The sequence below is a fragment of the Poecilia mexicana genome, unplaced genomic scaffold (assembly GCF_051168715.1).
Source record: "Poecilia mexicana isolate PSO_F unplaced genomic scaffold, ASM5116871v1 scaffold_2, whole genome shotgun sequence".
Taxonomy (NCBI): domain Eukaryota; kingdom Metazoa; phylum Chordata; class Actinopteri; order Cyprinodontiformes; family Poeciliidae; genus Poecilia; species Poecilia mexicana.
Genome location: NW_028263371.1, coordinates 47,212,747 through 47,231,224, shown reverse-complemented (window position 1 = coordinate 47,231,224; position 18,478 = coordinate 47,212,747). Strand labels below are relative to the sequence as shown.

General features: G+C 37.0%; 1 protein-coding gene across 3 annotated transcripts in view; it reads right to left on the bottom strand.

The window, feature by feature from the left end:
* epha3 (eph receptor A3) overlaps nt 1-18,478 on the bottom strand; it is a 104,835-nt gene that overhangs the window by 14,435 nt on the left and 71,922 nt on the right. For 2 of the 3 annotated variants that reach the window (XM_088001915.1, XM_088001902.1), the window contains exons 7-13: nt 14,032-14,194; nt 12,490-12,595; nt 11,993-12,057; nt 10,805-10,930; nt 8,566-8,751; nt 3,981-4,042; nt 1,258-1,467 (exon numbers count right to left, since the gene is read on the bottom strand). In XM_088001915.1, the coding sequence (XP_087858041.1) occupies nt 1,258-1,467; nt 3,981-4,042; nt 8,566-8,751; nt 10,805-10,930; nt 11,993-12,057; nt 12,490-12,595; nt 14,032-14,194 (918 nt within the window). The remainder of the gene's footprint in view (nt 1-1,257; nt 1,468-3,980; nt 4,043-8,565; nt 8,752-10,804; nt 10,931-11,992; nt 12,058-12,489; nt 12,596-14,031; nt 14,195-18,478) is intronic. The other variant, XM_088001908.1, reaches the window with a different exon arrangement.

The following is an 18,478-nucleotide window of genomic DNA, read 5'->3' as shown; positions in this document are numbered from 1 at the left end:
CTTTGTGCAACAAAATTTGTTTTTCTTCCTGAAAAGCAAGACAAATGAAGAAAATAGTGCTAAGGAGAGGATGTTGACATTGGCCAATTGTAACAGAGACAGCCAAGTCAGTTCGCCTTTGCTTTGGAATGCACAGTTATACAGACTGTTATCTAAAAAAATCTACATTATTATGCTGTCTACTGCTGATGGAAACACTGGAAAATGCATGACAGTGAAAACACAGACAAATGATTACACAAATAAACTTATAAATCTTATAAATATGACATCTTCCTAAACTTATGCTCTATCAAACTCTCAAGCGGCGGTAAAAAAAAAAAAAAAAGTCTAGAGATGCATATGCAAAAATCAAAAGTTTATTCAAGCAGAGACAAGAAACAATAAAAAAAAAAGCTTCTAACAAGCTTTTGAGTCTCATGGATGATGGAGTTGTGAATCTGTGTTATTATTCCATTTTATGCATCTTCTGTGAGAAAGGCAAATGCCACACAGACTGTTTATTTGAAAAGCAATTCTCAACCAGCAAATTAAACCCTGTTTTAAAGGGTTGCATGGATAGTTTAGACCAGAAGACGCTATGCTGACCACTTATGCACATACACATATACACAGGAGAAAAAAAGACAGATGAACGTCTGGAACATGACACGGCTCCTGCTATGTTTCAGTTTTTGACAAGAGCATCTACTGCAGAAGTAAATCAAGAACAAAAATCACAAAAAAGCTAATGAGGTTAAGTCATTATTTTCATCACGAATCCTCTTTTATGTTACTTTTCTGAATTAACCTAAATAATGTTTGTAATTATTTAAATAAATAAAAAATCTGTCAACTGGATAAATATATTTGGGGTTTTATATTCCTTTAGAATGTCTCTGCATGTAGAACTTGTACATCTACAAATTTCCAGAGTAAAATTAAAACTCATTCTACTTTGAAGGAAACTGAACAAATTATCTTCACATAATGTTTCACACTTCCTAAACAACATTCTTCGAAAGAAAAAAAAAACTGCTTTAAGAGAAGAAAATTCTGTGCAGTTTTGTTACAAATAAAAACACTACATTATATCTGTCCATACTGTGATGTGCAAAAATAAAAACTTAAGCTCTGTATCTTGCTATGATTTTGGCAAAGTTGTTTTTATTTTAATAAGCACCTAACAAAGAAGAATAATGAGCCGCAGGACCTTTCTCAGTGCAATAATTCATGTAGTTCACCGTGTTCTTGATTTGCCTTTGTGGCCCAGCTTACTCTGGTGGTGTACGCAGCCTCCGGGTCGTCCTCCAGTACTCTGGACAAGCCAAAGTCTGACACTTTGCACACCAGATTGCTGTTGACCAGGATGTTTCGGGCTGCCAGGTCTCGGTGAACGTAGCCCATGTCTGACAAATATTTCATGCCCGAGGCGATGCCACGCAGCATGCCGACCAGCTGGATTCCTGTAAACTGGGCATCGTTTTTCTAAAAGAAAGAAAAACAGGCAAGGGAGAAAGAGTTATAGGAAATAAACGTACAAAACTGCGAATGCTGTACTTTTTGAATATAAATACGAGAGGTGGAGAATGACCTTTTCTCATTAGAACCTGCAAAATTTTCATTAACCTTTAAAAAACACCTCTGACATTCCTGTACTCAATCTTAAGCTTAAGCTGAATCCCAGGGCTATAAAAGTGACTGGATGAAAGTTAGGCTAAAGAAAATTGAACAACTTGAAGAAGTATTCATACCCCCTAAAGTTGTTTGGCACAATTCAACCACAACCACTATTTGGATTACAGATAATGAACCAGTGGACCTCCACCCTTGGCATCCTGTAGCTAGTACAAAGAAATTTCCAAAGAATCTAAAAGTGTCCAACATTTCTTGTATGTCTCTGTTTTGTATCAGTGGTCATCTGCGGGTTTCCTCTTGCTCTACTTTACCCTCTGCTTGTCAAACACCGCAAGGAGAACTAAGAGCAAGATGAGTTTGTATGATGAGCGTGTTTTTCTTTGAAAACCAATCAGACCCACTTCTTCTCTTATTTCATCCGGACCCTTTATAGGCCAGGCCACCTGGTTTAGTCACTTCAAAGCTTCGGTGGATGCAGTATGCTGACATAAGCTACGATGCATAACACAGAGAACATGGACGTGCGTGTATTTGTATGTGCGCCCCCGTTCTTGGTGATGAAGAACAGGCCTCCGGGAAAACATGAGGAAATAACAGTTATAGCCGCCATGGGTATGTTTGGATACAGTACAGACGTGGAAAAAATGTGTAAAACAGGCATTGGCACTCATGCTTTCAAGCCAGTAATGTAACTTGGCTGATGTACTTTAACTAATTTCAGTGAGTGGATCAATTCTTCAGCAAACAACTGAGCCATGGCAACAGTAAAAATCCAGCTGAACTGGAAAAGCAATGAGAATACAACTCAACAAATACTGATACTTTATGAGACCGATAAAAAAAAATATCACATTTTCAAGTTTTTTTTTCTTCTTTTTTCAAGCTAAATGAACATGTATTGACAATTTAAAGTCAATGTGTGTGTGAAATATGGACATGAACCTTATAATTGTGTATGACAAATTACACAATATGTATTTGGAATGTGATTTTCCAAATAGCAGAAAGGAAAAAGGGTTTGAAGCAGAAAGGAAAAACAATTCCTTATGTAGTTTGCACTACAAAATCAAACTTGTGGTATATAATGTGTGAGCCTGAGACAGAGTAGAGCTAAAAGTTGGAAAAAAAACAACAACAACATGAGAGGAATTAAACTGAAGGGATTCTGAGTTCATAAACAGGTTTAAACATATTCTGTACATTAAATTATTATATCTGTATACTTTATTGATAATAAAACAAACTTAAATATAAATACTGAATTTCTAACTGGATACCCTTTACTTCTGATCCAGCAACAAATTCATTAAAGAAAAAAAAAAGAACAGCAAAATCCAACCAAAGTGTTCTCCATTGCCACATTAATCCATTTTAATTTTTAGCAAGATTTCTCAAATGCCTAATAATAGGTTTTTGCATGATAATGGCAACTATGACTGGATTGCATAGTGTCTGCAATCATTCCATTTGCATGAGCCGTGGATAGATTTTTTTCTTTCTTTCATAGCGAATGAACAGATCAGAAAGTACCATGGAAGAAAAAAATAACTAAAATTGTTTTCAATGGAAAATAAGTTGCTTCAATTAAACATGTTGAATACATTTGATATATGCTACTTTCTTTCCATGTAAAAAAAAAAGAAACATACAAGAATTTGCCGGCCTGTCTGTTCTTTCTCAACAACTGTTCCGTCCATCAGCTTCAATTACAGCTGCTGCGCTGCCGTCATTCAAAAGAATGATGGTTTCATTTTTGGAATAGCACTGGAAGTTATTTAGAATGTCGTTAGAAACACAAACCAAAGCTCAAACAGTGGTCTTGTACATCAAAAACAATGTTTTAAAATGCCCATCTTAGATTGCCTGGTTACGAGTCCGATGTGACGTGTTGCATTATCATTTCAGTTTGGTTTATTTCTATTGTGCAAATTCATAGCAAATGCCAAATGCCATAAATAATTGACTTAAATATAAAACTTGATTTAGCCACTCAAATTCAAATAATTCTAATTTGATTCTAAGGCAAATTCAATTTATAAAGTTTAGATCAAAAGATGCCCAGCTGATTGAATCAGGTCAACCACTTTACAGCACTGCCACCTAATGAGGAAGCATGTGGTGACAGTGGCAAGAAACAACTTCCCTTCAACAGGAAGAGACCTCTGACAGAGCCTGGCTCAGCTTGTCGCCTGCCACACTAGATTGGGATTTTTAACAGAACGCAGATGCAGACAACAAACTGTTGTACCTTTGGAACACAGATATTGTTTCTTAATTTTCAGTAGTTTTATGATTCGTCCTTCTAACATGCATAACAAGTCGTCCTTGACTCCATTGGTCCATGTGTTTATGTAATTACTTACTCTTAGGAAGCTATCGAGGGATCCGTTCTCCATGTACTCAGTGACAATCATAACGGGCTTACCTGGAAAGAGAAAACTTCTGTTAATGGTTATAATTTCTACAAACACAGACAGTCACACTACCATAAAACTGGCAGCAAAACATTATTAGGGGAAATGGGAAAAGTCAAATTTATTAAACAGTGTGGTGAGTTAAAGTAAAGTAAAACTAAAAGCCCCATTACAGGGACTAGACTGAAGATGGCCGATATTTTTTTAATACAAGGATCGGTTACATCTTGGTATCTTGGTTTCCTATAGGTCAGATGTTAAAGTGAAACGTGTTTATTTCTTTGGATCCTCTGATTGTAAAACCATGCTTCCTTGTGCCATCTGTATTTGATCAGTCATTGGCCAGGGAATGTTTGGAAATTGCAGGGAATGTAAAAAAAAAATCTTCAGATTACCCCAGATGTTGATTGAAGAGAGTCAGAGGAAGGACTTGTTTGTGTCCCAGATAGGTTCTCTGTACGTCACTCTTGACTTAACTGCGGTTTGTGCTTCTTCTCCAGTTTGATTCTGATTTATGTGCCCTCCTTCCCTCTGCCCCTTTTTATTTCTGACCTACCTTTCCTTTGTTACCCCATCCCTCGATCTCTTCTCTAATATTATTGAGAATATCTTTTCTTAAAGGACAAAAGTTGAGTCTTTTGTGTAATTTGTTAAAAATTTTAACTAAAGTAAGAATCTAAGAAAAACACTGTAAAAACAGTATTTAATCCAAATAAAGCAAAAAACATTATCCTTTGAGTAAATTACTATTCTATTGAAACATATTATCCAGATTAAATTTAATGTGGTAAAATTGATTTATATCTACAAATTACTTCAAATTACTGTGGGATTACTAAATTGTACTTTTATTTATTTCCCATAAAACCTTCTTAATTCAGACATTACATTTGTGTATTTTTGTTTCTGTGACTATTTAATTAAGAAGCATGGATTTTGCCAGTAATTTCAAAACTTTCAATAACAATTATAGTAAAACATCTCATCATTCAACTAAAGCTGGTGTAAAACGACCTCCGCCCACACCCACTTCCTAAAAGGCTGTGATGGATTGTTCCCTTTACCAACAAATGACTTTTATAGTGGCCGACAGGAACACACACACACACACACACACACACACACACACACGCACACACACACACACACACACCCACACACACACGCATACTATCCTCCTGCTTGTCCTCCGCCCTCTTCCCTTCCCTCTTTCTCTCTATTCTCAACTTTGGCAGTAAAGATAAAGGCCCCAAGGCCCCTTTGTTCCGTCAGCTAAAGTGCGAGAGTCTGTGTGCAAATGCAGATGTGTGTGTAGCGGTTTGAAAGTGAAGAAAGCACATGTGAGCATGAGTGCGTGAGCGCGCGCGCGTGTGTGTCTGATCCTGCAAACATGCAGCCCATGGATCAGCCAAAAGCAGCAGCAAGGTAAATGGGGTGTGAAAGTCTCAGGATTATTAAGAATTAACAGGAGCAGCTTAATAAATCACCCTCCAGCTGTGTGTGTTTGGGCGTTTAGGTGTGTGTCTGCGTGGGGAAGCATATCAAATGGACCCTCTAAAAGTAGGGCCTGCACTTGTGCTGCTCTGACTTATGCACATGTGTTCCGAACATCTCCACAAATGCCATATGCACACACACATGCACTCGATGCGTCTAGTCTTAGTGTAACAACTGAAACTAGTTGTGACAGAATTCAATGCTGGTTCATTAACTGCAGAAAGAGATGCATCATTCTAATCAGACATTCGGTTTCAACTTAATATAAAAAAGATCATCAAACATAAATGTGTGTTTCAGTTAATTAGAAATCATTGAAAAATCAATCTTGGTGGTTATGACTATTTCTTTTTCCCAAATATGAAAACTACACAATACCAATAAAAAGTATTTTTAATGTAGCAATGTTGTGACATTTCCTACACAATCATAGAGGAGACAGTTAACTTGATAGCTCTCCAGCAGACAGTCAGTGATACACACCAAAAGCAGGGTAAGCCACAAAAAGTCGTGGTTTGAGAATCTGGCTGTTCACAGTGTGTGGTATCTCAAAATGTTAATGGAAAATTGAGATGGAAAATTGAGTGGAAAAAAAAAAAAAAAAAAAGTTTTCCCTTCCATGATTCTAAAGCAAAACCTAAAACCTGTTTAAGATTTTGGGGGCAGTTCATGAGCCGGCAGTTTATCAAAATCCAGATGAGCAAAAGCCGACCACAGTAGCCTCATAAAGCCTTTCATCTTTATGTCACACCACATTGAAGAGAGTGCATTTCTCTATTTAAAAACCCTTTTCATTGACCTGATACTACTTTTTTTTAAACTTTTTTTTTTTTATAATGTGGGAGTTTTTACCAAGAATAACAGAATTAAACACTTGACATATCACAGTACTCTGCTTAAACAGTTTGAATCTAGACTCCAGAGTGGTGCAGTTGACGCTGGCATCAAGAAGGTTTCAAACCAAGCTCAACGTTTTGCAGGAAGTTTTATTTCAGTATTATCCTTGCAAAAACTAAATGCAGGCGGAGATAAGAGTGGCAAGAGTCAAGTACGTGAAATCAATTTCAAGAATCAGCTAAGGCACAAAGTTTTTCTTTTAGATAGTGGAAAATCAGGGAAAGTAAAAATAAGAAATAAATGTGAGATAAAAAATCTGAGAAAGTAAAGTCAGAGGAGTTTCTTCAGGTATTTTAAGAACAACTGTAGCGGTTGAACTACTTAACTAGGCAAGTGCCGCAGGGATAGTAAGAGGCCAGGTCTTTTTTTCTTAGCGGCAAAGTTCAGACTCATTATTTTCCTCTTTCTTCAGTCGTTCCCTTTTAAAGAGGTCTTGTGTGTGCTAATGATGGTCTTATAAAGAGGCCCAGAGGGGTGCAAGTCAGAGATATGGATTTATGGATTTAATGCTTGTGCCTGACACAGACTTTGATCAGAGCACATTGATCTGCAGAGATTTATGCCACAGCAGCTCAGTAAAAGTCGTTGCTTTTTACACAGAAGTGTCGGGCATTTGTGGAACCATTTGTCATAGACAATTGCAAATCCACAATTGGTCTAAAAAAAAAACCAGACCAAAAAACAATAATCATATCCTCGTAAGAAAAATGTAGAAACTGTGTCATTGTCTGGTTAATGTGTTTTCTGCTTGCCTTTTTTTTTTTTTTTATAATAAAACACTTAATTGACCTGAATTCTGCCTAATCCAACGTACTATGCCTTACAAAAGTATTTGTAACCTGGAATATATTTGGGAATTTTGCAACAATGCAACCATAAATTTTAAGTGTATTGTATTGGGATTTTTTTGTGATGTATGAAAGTTGTGCATAATAAGTGAAAGGGAACATGGTTCAGATAAAATACAAATTATAAATAAAACCCCCAAAAGTGTGACATGCATAGATTCAGCCAACCTTCTGCTGCAATTACAGCTGCAAGTGGAACTTCATGTCCAGTATTAAAGCTTTTTCAGCTCTTAATTGTTCTTTTTTTTTGTCAGAATTTCTTTCCAATGTTCTGTCAGCTCTGACCAGCTTCTCCATATCTGCCACCACCATGATTCATGGTGGGGATGATGTATTTAGGGAAATGTGCAAAGTAGACTTTCTTCCAAGCAACATTTTGCACGAGGCCAGAACTTTTGAATGTAAATGGACCTACTTGGCTTAAAAGCAAATGCACAGCCATATATTATTTTAATTTGTGGAACAAGTCACACTGAAAAACATTTTTTTAAATATGTGTCTTTTGCATTCCTTGTTCATATGTGCGATTTTATACTATCAAGTTCGAAATAAAAATAAAATAATAATCAAATGATCATTTTATCTTTTTGCTTTTACTTTGGAAATATGGAAAACATTGTTTGGTCCATTACATAAAATTCTAATAACAAACACTGCAGTTAGAGGTTGTAATGTGATAAACGAAAACAAAAGTAGAACAGTAGAACATGAAAATGATTTCTAATAGTTGTCTGATAGCTGTGACCTAATAGTTGCAGACTCATTTTATAACATTCATATGTATTATTTTCCCTCTACAGTGATTTATTTTTGGTTTATTAAATAAAATATTATAAATATTCATAGAAGTTGCATGTGTTAAAATGAAATGTTTCAGGGTTATACGTTATTTTCCATGTTTCCATCAATGCTTTTTTATGTGCATCATGGAGTATTGCATTGGAAAAGATTTATGGAAACAATATAATTTGAAATAACTTACTCAAGTTCTCAAAAAGGTTTTTTAAGCTCACGTAGCAAAGTTTCCCCTCCAGACTGAGGTCCAAACCTAAAGCTTGGAGGTGAGAACTCTCTCGGTTTTTCAGAGACATGAGATCCGCACACTAGTTTGCAACCTTTGCTTCTTTCCCCGTTTTTGAAACATGTGAAAAGTTGGCTTTAAATTTGTGTGACAACATAGCTGCAGACTGACACTTCAGGTACTCATTAAACAAAATTATTTTGCTGCAGTGACTGAGAAAAGAAGTCTTTCTGTGTCTATAAATGTTTAAGTTGATTATGAATGCACTTACTGCGTGTCACTACACCCTCCAGCCTGATGATGTTGGGGTGATCAAACTGTCCCATGATTGATGCTTCTGCAAGGAAGTCCCGCCTCTGCTTGTCTGTGTAACCTCCTTTAAGAGTCTTGATGGCCACACAGATCTCCTTCTTGCTGGGCAGTTTTAGGCGACCACTGCACACTTCTCCAAACTCACCTACAGTTAAGATAACATAGACACAACACAAATCACTTGTTTGAATGCATATCATTTTTTATTTCAATCGTCATAAATATTTAACTTCTATCTGTCTCGCTGTCTTTTCGCCAGTATGATTTTTCAAACTTTTGGTTATCTGGAGTTAAATTGTGTTATCAACATTTCAAGAGCTCACAGAGCTTTATTTGATCTTGAGGAGATGGCTGAGTTTTGTCCATCCTAAGATAAACTGAGAAAGTCTGTGGAGAATGTGTATGTTTTTGTAAGGGAGAGCAAGCTTTTTAACCACTTCATAGGTCCATGTGACAGACTCCTGGCTAGACTATACAACTACTGTAGTCTGGTCATACCTCTTTGTGTTGTGTTTGAATGTGTGTTGAGCCTAAATGCATGCACGCCCTGAATAAGTTTATGTGGGGTGATGTCAGAGCTGAGACGTGCAGATCTTTTTTCTTAATCCGGTACACTTATATCCAAAAGCAGCTCTGGATCAGAGAGTGTGGGTCAAACAGTGGACATGAAGCAACAGTCTGGAATGACTTAAACCAGAATAATTACAACCTGTCTAAATACCAAAAAGTGTTCCTGTTCTTTCCTGGTTTGCTTCATTCCCCCGGCCTTCAGCTATGCACAGAAAAAAACCCAACAAAAAAAAAAAAAAACAGGCAGAGGCACTTTCTTCATGTGGTCACTCTCAGAAAGGGGATCCTGCTCTAATAAGGCTTAATTAGGAACACCCACTCCTTTCCTGTTTTAGGAGAACCATGGTGTTTAGATTTGATGCCCAGGTCTGACCTAGCTAAGAGGACTGGTAATCTGTGTTGTTCTTGCTTTATAACACAGGTTCACAAGTTGCCAACAAGATCAAAGTCGACTGAACAATCAGAGGGGCTGAGGCAGAGTCGAAGAAATAGGAGGTTTAATGTGTTTTGGTTTTGTGTCCTCGTAAAGTTTCAAATTTGGATAGTAGGTAGGAGACAGTTAATGGACAGCAATGTTTGCATTTGGTAAATGTAGGGGTTCAGTTCACATTTTAAGTTGCCAAAACTAAATACCAAAATCAAGCTCCACTTACTTTTTTTTTTTTTTTGAAAACATCAAAGGAAAGATTTGACAGTTACATCACATATTTATTGGAGACTGTAAAGTTTAACTCAATGAGAAAAGTATTAAGTAGGTTCTTGAATTTAATTCTCTAAAAGTATTAAAACTTGAATCACCCCTCTAAAATAAAAGCAGCTTTCCTGATTATGGTCCAGCGTCTCGTCACATACTTTTTCCCCTGGTCATCCCATCGGTTTTGCAGTGTGAAGGTCTGATTGGACTCTAGAAAGTAGTCTGAACTTGTGTGCCAGAGGCTGAATATATCTACTCTGACTGAACTCGACATGAATCATAATTGATCACTGTCCAGTCTTCACTCCTGCTCAAGTTATCAGCTTTACCATATGGGAAGTGATGGGGGGTATAACAAGACAGGAATTTTGTTTTACTTCCAGAATAAGGTTCATGGTGTCTGCTTACGGGTAGGTGACGGTTGCCTCACGTTACTTTCTGTTTTCCTGTACTATAAGTAACAAGTACAAAGATAGATGGAAGTTAAACCAAAACATAATATGTTTCTTATTGTTGTATATAGCACAAATATAACTCATCCAGACAGTGCTTTGAAAATGTTGATACATGTAGAATTTAATTTATTCCTCATTGAGTACACTTGTGCCACGTAGATTAATTATAAAGAAGTACGAAAACAAATGGCATTAATGGTGATGTAATATTCAGAACTTTTTCTGGATTATTAATCTTCATTTAATTGCTTCAGTAGGTCATTCTGAAATCAGGGTCATGAGGAAATTTCTAAATTACACATTGCTACAATTAAAAATATTGGTGAGTACAAAGGGGGTATATTTTTACAAGTCTAATTAGAACCGAGGAGATGATTATATTCATTCTTCAACATAGTCTGGCATTACTAAAAACCTGTCCAAAACAACCCACATCTTGCATGTGTGACTAATGCAACAATGTGTTCGCTCAGTCCTACCTGCTCCCACGACTTTATCAATAGCAATGCAGGAGGCGTCAAGTTCCTTGGCAAACTCATGAACAGCCTGGCTCGGGTCCTCATAGGTGTGGGGATCCACATAAGTCCTGATTCCTGGCAGGCGCACTGCAGGAAAAATAAGAAGGAGGGATCAGGGATCAGAAAAATATAAAAAGGTAACTTAGGGAGAGGTATTTAACTTCAGAAGAGTGTCACTTTATATACAGCTCTGGAAGAAATTAAGAGACCACTGCATTAAACCCCATTGGTTATTCCACCAAATATTGACTTCTGAACTTTTGCTGAGTTAAAATAGTGGTATTGTTGTTTCTAAATGGATATGAACTTGTTTTTCTTTGCATTATTTGAGGTCTGAAGCACTGCATCATTTTCATTATTTTGACAATTTCTCATTTTCTGCAAATAAATACTAAATTTTTGCTTGAAATTTCAGAAACATGTCAGTAGTTCATAGAATAAAATAACAATGTTCATTTTACTCAAAAGTTTACCAATAGAAAGTAAAATCAGAGAAAGTGATGATTTTAAGCGGTCTCTTAATGTTTTCTAGAGCACCAGCCCCCCCTGTGACCCTGCAGTGTTTGTGTTGTGTTTTAGTAGTCTTGTCATGATGAAATTTATGTTTAGTAACTGACCCAAACAAATTATTCACAGTGTAGCAGAGTCTGTTTGGTGTCTGGGAAGTTAGGGGCTGATTCTTGGAAGAAGGTTAAAGGTCCAATAATGTCAAATAAATATTGTTGCTTTAAGACTCTTTGAGAAGAACAAGAAGCAAAATGTAAAAAGGAAAAAAAAACTGAATAAAGTTCATTTGAGTTGTTATCAAAAGGTATCAAACAAAACTTTATTAAAGCTAAAATCCTTAACTGTAAACTAATTCTGGTGAAAAAAGAGGAAACTGTAACAGATTCTTAAACTTGTTTTTGGTCACAAAAACACTTTTCCATTTTGTAAATTAATAACACATTTTCACAATAACAAAAACAGATCCTTTTCAACATGGCCCCATTTTTGTTAACATTTAAAATAGCTAACGTGGAATCAAGTTGAGCTCGGCAGCATCAGGCCTCGAGCCAGCATTGTCCGAGCCGTAATTCTGCAGCTACATTTTCAAGTTAGTGAAATGACGGAAAACGACATGAAAAAGACAGTGCACGGCATACTTACGGTGGCCGTTGCCAAAGTGAAGTCTTTTCTCATCAGGATGTTTGGATTTGCTGCGGCAACAAAACCTGCCAATTCAGAGAGAAAAATCCAAACTAGAGCCACAATTTCCAGTAAGACTTCACCCAATGGCTCAGCCTGGAGGCTGGTGAGAGCTTTGTGTGTGTGAGAAATCAGCTCTTATAAGCCTAGTGAGGATAAGTAAGTCTTGTAATGTGCCACGGATTTACAGTGTGGTCTGTCTGAAGACTCCTGTCAGCCAACTTGAGCCACACATCTGCTCGCAGCCACCACACACACGAATACACACAATATATGGATAGCTCGAGCGCAGATGTTTTGAATATAAATTTGTAGTGTGTGATGCATAAGGTAAATAAATTATTTTAAAAACCCTTATTCAATTAGTAATCATTTCCAACTGAAAGCAGAGAGTAAACAGACTGATGTGATTGAAGGAGACTACAATTTAAAATCCAGATGACTGATTGGGGACAGACCTTCCAATCAGGACGTAGAGCAGCACGGTGAGCAGTATGATGGCCACCGCACAGGAAATGGCAATTAAGACAACCTGGCTGTTCTCACTGGAGATTGAGAAGGCTGCTGAAAGAGAATCAAGCACAGCGTGTTTTATGGACATCAAAACACATATATCATCTGAAAAAAAGAAACGTACACGGTGCATTGTGGAAGAAGCTTTTCATATTTTGTTGCATCACAACCATAAACGTCGATGTATTCGTGTTTGGAGTTTTTGTTGGAGGCCAACACCAGCTAACAGTTATGCACTGGAAGAAAATTATATTTGGATTTAATTTGTTTACAAATGAAAAATTCAAAAGTTTACTATCCATTTTTATCTAGTTTCCATTTTCCATTTTTTGTACAACTACCTTGAATACAATGGTTCACGCTTCACACATCTAGAAACTGAAATTCTTGCCCATTTTATACAAAACAACTCAGTCTGTCATGTCTTTTGTTATTATTTTTAAAATCTGGGTAGAAATCTTACCACAGATTTTCAGTAGACATCATCTGAGCCGGCAAACACATCAGTATGATTTGATCTAAACCTCATTCCAGTTCCAGAAGGATGTTCAGGGATATTTTCTTGTTGGAAGGTGAACCTCCACCAAAGTTTTGAGTCTTTTTCGTCTTCTAGCAAGTTTGTCTTATTTTTCTCAAACTACCCTACATTTAGCTCTGTGTATTCTCTGACTTACAGATGCCTAAAGCATGACGCTGCATCACCATGGTTGACTGTAGAGACTGTGTGTTCAAGGCAATCCCTAGTTTTAGTTTTTCACCTCATGTTATATTTTGGGTTGAAACCAAGATGCACACCCTGTTTATAGCTATTCCTTCAACATGTTCGCTCTGTCCCCTGCATGGCTTGTGTCAGACTGCAAGCAGAGTTCCCAGGGCTCTCCTGTAACAGTGCTATCCTGTTGTCTTTCTTCCATAAAAGGCAGATTTATGGAGCACACAACCAATAGATTTATTTTTTACTTGTCCTGCCATGTCTTGGTAGGTGTGCAAATATTTTCTAGACTTTAAATTACATAGTGGATTGGATTGGTATTGTTCCATCACCTAACCCTGCTTACCACTTTTCCACAACTTAATAAATTTCATGTTTGGTCTTCATGATGTTGCTTGTCCTCCAATGTTCTCTAACAAATATTCAAGGCCTTCAAATAACAGCTGGATTTACGCAGCGATTAAATTACTATTTATTATCAAATATGCGGTTGGTTTCACTGGATTTTACTTAGGTGTATCAGAGTAAATGAGGCTGCATAAATGTGTCTGCCAAACTTTTCAGACTTTTATTTGTAAAAAAAATAAATAAATAAAAAAACAACTAAACCTTGTGCTTCCACCTCAAAATTACACACTACTTTATTTGGCCTGTAACTTAAAATTATATGTTGTTAGTGGTAGTGACGCAAAAGAAATTGAAAAAAAGGTATTCTTGCACAGCACTACAGATTTTCAGTTAGAAAAAAAAAAAATCCTCCACATGCTGAGCTTACAGTCAGGGCTGGTTTCAAACTGGAAGCTGGGGCTGCTGGCTCCATATCCAGCGGCAGTGCGAGCTCTGATCTGGAGCAGGTAGGCTGTGTTGGGCTTCAGACCATTCAGGGTCACATTACAACCCCGAGCTCGAAGAATGGTATAGCTGGTCTCCTGTTCTTCCTGGAAGACAGTAGAAAACGGTTGGAAATTCTGTATTTGTAATAATGTTCTATATTCCCGTTCTTTATGTTGGTGTCATAATGGAATATAGTTCACTTAATACACAATGTTTAGTACAGTACAGACTAAATGGATACCCATTTTTGAATGCATGCACATGTATAGAGGAAAAGGGAGGGTAGAGCATTTGACAGCTTCCTTCTCAGGTTGATGAATTATCCTTTTTATATTTTATGACTTCTTTCCTACTGATCTCTAGTGATAGGACAACAGGTAGATTTACACACCAGGTCTGCATTCAATTCATTGTTTCCAGATGTGAAATGGAAGAAAGGACGGTGGAAAAAAGAAGAGAGAACAGAGCAAAGGTTGGATGAGAAAGAGAGGATATACAACATATCCATGTGTATATTTTACTGAGTTTTCTTAAGGACAAGACGAGACTCAATGTAGCTGTTAGAAAAATAAAATCGCTTTATACTGAAGCTATTTACAACAACAACGGAAAACCAAAAGTTCGTAATGCCCCAAAGGTTGAAATTCTTTAACTTTCTTTATGTCTAAGATTATGTTGTCAGTCCATGGCCAACACAAAATTGCTAACACACCATTGTTGACCCAGTTCTAAGCAGTGAAACATGGTTTTACAGATAAAAAACAGCACAAGCCTGACTTTAACCCTAATAAAAATCTATTGCAGATGACTTCATCATCAATCCCAAAACTGAGTTATGTCTGGAAATGTTGACAAACTCGTAAAAGTCAGTCGAGACCAGAACATGTCAAAGACTCTTTTTATTGACCCAATTTAATGCCAGATGTTTATCTGAACAGGCAGTCGTCATAGGGTCTTCAAGACACACAGACATGAACACACAAGCCTGTGTGTTCAGTGTCGAGAGGAAGCTTCACGCTTCTTCATGGGGAAGAGCTCTAATGGTACGCAAAGCTTTTCAAACATGTACGTGTCTGAGGAGGAAACTGATACACCAGACCTGCGCTGGAACGACTTTTCATCACGACTATAAATCTTAGGCAGCCTGTCACAGGGCAGTGATTGAGACAACATGTGATCCCCTGAAAATAAAACACAGGTGTGATGAAACAACAAGAGAGGGCGGGAGACTATTTGCATCGCACAATATAGACGTTTCACTAAAATCCTGTTAGGTTTTAACAAGGCCCCTGTGTTCAGCTTTGCCTTGATAGTCCAAACAAAGCTGCAGCTAATTACAGCTCCTATGTGTGCACATGCAGTCGTGGATGCACAACAGAAGTCTTGTAAATACCTGTTTCAACAGGCATTCCTTTTGTTTAAGGAGTCTTAAGACTAAATAAACAGCTTCAACTCAATCGGTTTTTAAGTTATCTCTCAGCTCTTTAGATTAGAATGATAAGAAATGCAGAAGCAGTCCGCAAAGTCTACCCCCACAAATTATGTTTTCACAAAGTGCCCTTGTGAATGTCTTGGTAGCTGCAGAGCGCCCCTTTTCGCCAGTGGAAGCGACAGGCAGATCATATAGATCATACAGCTCTCCTGAAGATGAAACACATCTTTTCTTCTGGGAAGCTCTCTGGTTGGGAATTCCCAAGAATATCACCAGAGCTGTGTAGCTCTTGCTACGTATAGGACAGGAAATGAACAACACAAGGGCTCTGACACGTAGGGCATTTGAGCTGGTAGTTCCATAACTGTGTGACATAGAAGTAAGGTCCGTAGGGTTGGAAGTTATTTTAGAAATTGAAACATCACACAGTGATGCTTGGCCAGAAGGATACTGCTTTAAAGTTTGATGCCAGAAATTCCTGATTAAGTGTCTGCAGACCAGGAATGCAAATGTGTTAAATAGATCATCTTTAAAAAAAATAAATCCCTATGAAATGTTTCATTTATGTCCTTTGCTGTGCCAGGTGTACCATTAACAATCAATCACTTTAATGAGCATTTAAAGTGTTTTAAATGTTTCTCATGATTTTTCTCACTTCATTAACTTTTCCACATTTTACCAAGTTAGAAGCACAATTTTTAATGTAATGTGCTGGGATTTAGAAGCCATTAACATTGCAACATTGTGAAATGGAAAGGCAATGATAAACGTCTCACAAATTCAAATTCAAATGAAGATCTGAAAATTATGGTATTTGTATTAGTCCTGCTTTGTGTTGGTTTATCATATGAAATATGTGGTGATAATGTTAATATATTTTGAATTACGCTACTTATTCTCTCTGCATATTATCTTATGTTTATTTTTTTTCTAAAGATCATATACACACAGGTAAAACTACATAATTGTGTAAATTATAAAAAGAGACATTTCGACTTTTTTCACAATATGACATGAATTTAGACAAAACCTTTCATGTTTTAGGTCAGCTATGATAATCAAAATTATTGTTAAATGCTGAATTAATCCAAAGAGACACAGATCAATTCTCATTGCAATATTCTTATCACAAAGGACAACTTAGAGTGGAATAAGCACCGGCAAAAACAGTATAGTCCCAGCGTCATGAGTTTGCATTTTACATGCTGATGAAATATTTAGCCAGGTGAGCAGAGTCTGGTGGAAGCAGGTGCTCTTACCAGACACACATGACATTGCTCAAAATGCTAAATGTCAAAGAGTGATGGAAGCACAGAAAAAATAGAGGAAATAAGGAAATAGGCACATATCGCACCTGCTGACATCAGAATATTTACCAATCACATCACAAAATTATCTAATATCCTGCTACCTTAAGTAATACGTCTTTAAATCATTTAGAGAAGCCCAGATGATGATGTTCTGGCTTTGCAAGCTTCTGATAGGTTAATTCAAAACATGTTATTTAAATGGGGGCATGTCTCTGGATAAACTTTAACCTTCAAATCTATGAGACATCATGATAAAATCACAAGAAATCAGACAAAATAATATGTTTCATTCTTGTGCACAATTTCCTGATTTATACAGGTGCTATATTCATATGTTTACCAATTCTGCCCAAGTCAAAGTATCAATTATAGCACTCAGGAAGGAGATGGATTATTTGTCTTGGTGGAAAGGTGTACAACAATCTTAGAAAATCAACAAAAGACCAGATGCTGACAGACGCTGGAAAGAGAGTGTCATTATCTACAGTAAAATATGTCCTGTACTGACATGGAATACAAGGCCATTTATATTGTAACATTTCTATAAACTTAAACGGTAAATTGTAGTATGATTTTTACAAAGAAAACTTTGTGTTCAGATGTGTGCACCGTGGGCCCTAATAGCTGGTATGCTCAGTGAGAATCTGCATGCTACACAAAGGGGCCTCTCTCTTTCAGTGATCTAGGAGGAGTCTTGTCTAGTTGGTTGAGTTCTGGTTTCTGGAAGAGAGAGCTTTTTGACAAGGAATTAAAATCCTTGGGTTGAATATTTATTTTTCCTGAAGGATTTCAAATACTGGGACTCGGTGCAAAAGTGTCAAGACTCTCCATTCCGTCTATCCTCTGAACTCCATAACAGTTCTGTTTTTAATTATCAAGCATTTGCCATGGCAGAGCATATGCTAGAATTTCAGCAATCCCAGTTTACAATTAGACATGCAAAGAGATTTGACCCTTTGTTATTAACTTGTTCTTGTTTTAACGTCTAAGGAAAATATATCAAAGAAGAGCACAGAGTTCAGGAAGCAAAGAGCTTCTGTCAGCTTACTAATCAAGACATAAAGGGCCACCATTGGCATTCAGGCAATATGATCTGAGTTTCACTGATGCTCACACACACACACGCATTAATACACAGAGAATAGGCCAGACTGATTAAACTTGCATCCACGGCTAATTACACCATCAAATGTCAACCTAGCACAGCATCGGCACTGAAAGCCAGTGTAATTCGTTCTGCACTAATTTCCCTCACAGAGAAATGAGGGGCCCCACAGATGCATTTACTGTCTGCCATAAAACTTGTCTCCATTAAGGAGCTAACTGCAGAGGAGAACAGCATGAGAGATTAAGGAAAAGGCGGAAATGAAGGATGAAAAATAAAAATGTGTTCAATGTAAGGGGAATAAGTAGAAGAAATAAAAAAACTAAAGGAGGACACGCAAAAAAATATTTACCAAATATGGTAAGAAATTGGTTGTTTTAAAGTTTGAATTGAAATGCAGGATCTCTCTTTGAGCTGAAAGCCATTTGGCTGGGTAGTGAGACTGCTGAAGTGAGCCAAATATATTTCCAAGCTCAAGTGCTGATACAAGACCTAGAAAGGTATGAGTACAGATTCAGCTTAATATTTAATAAAAAAAAAA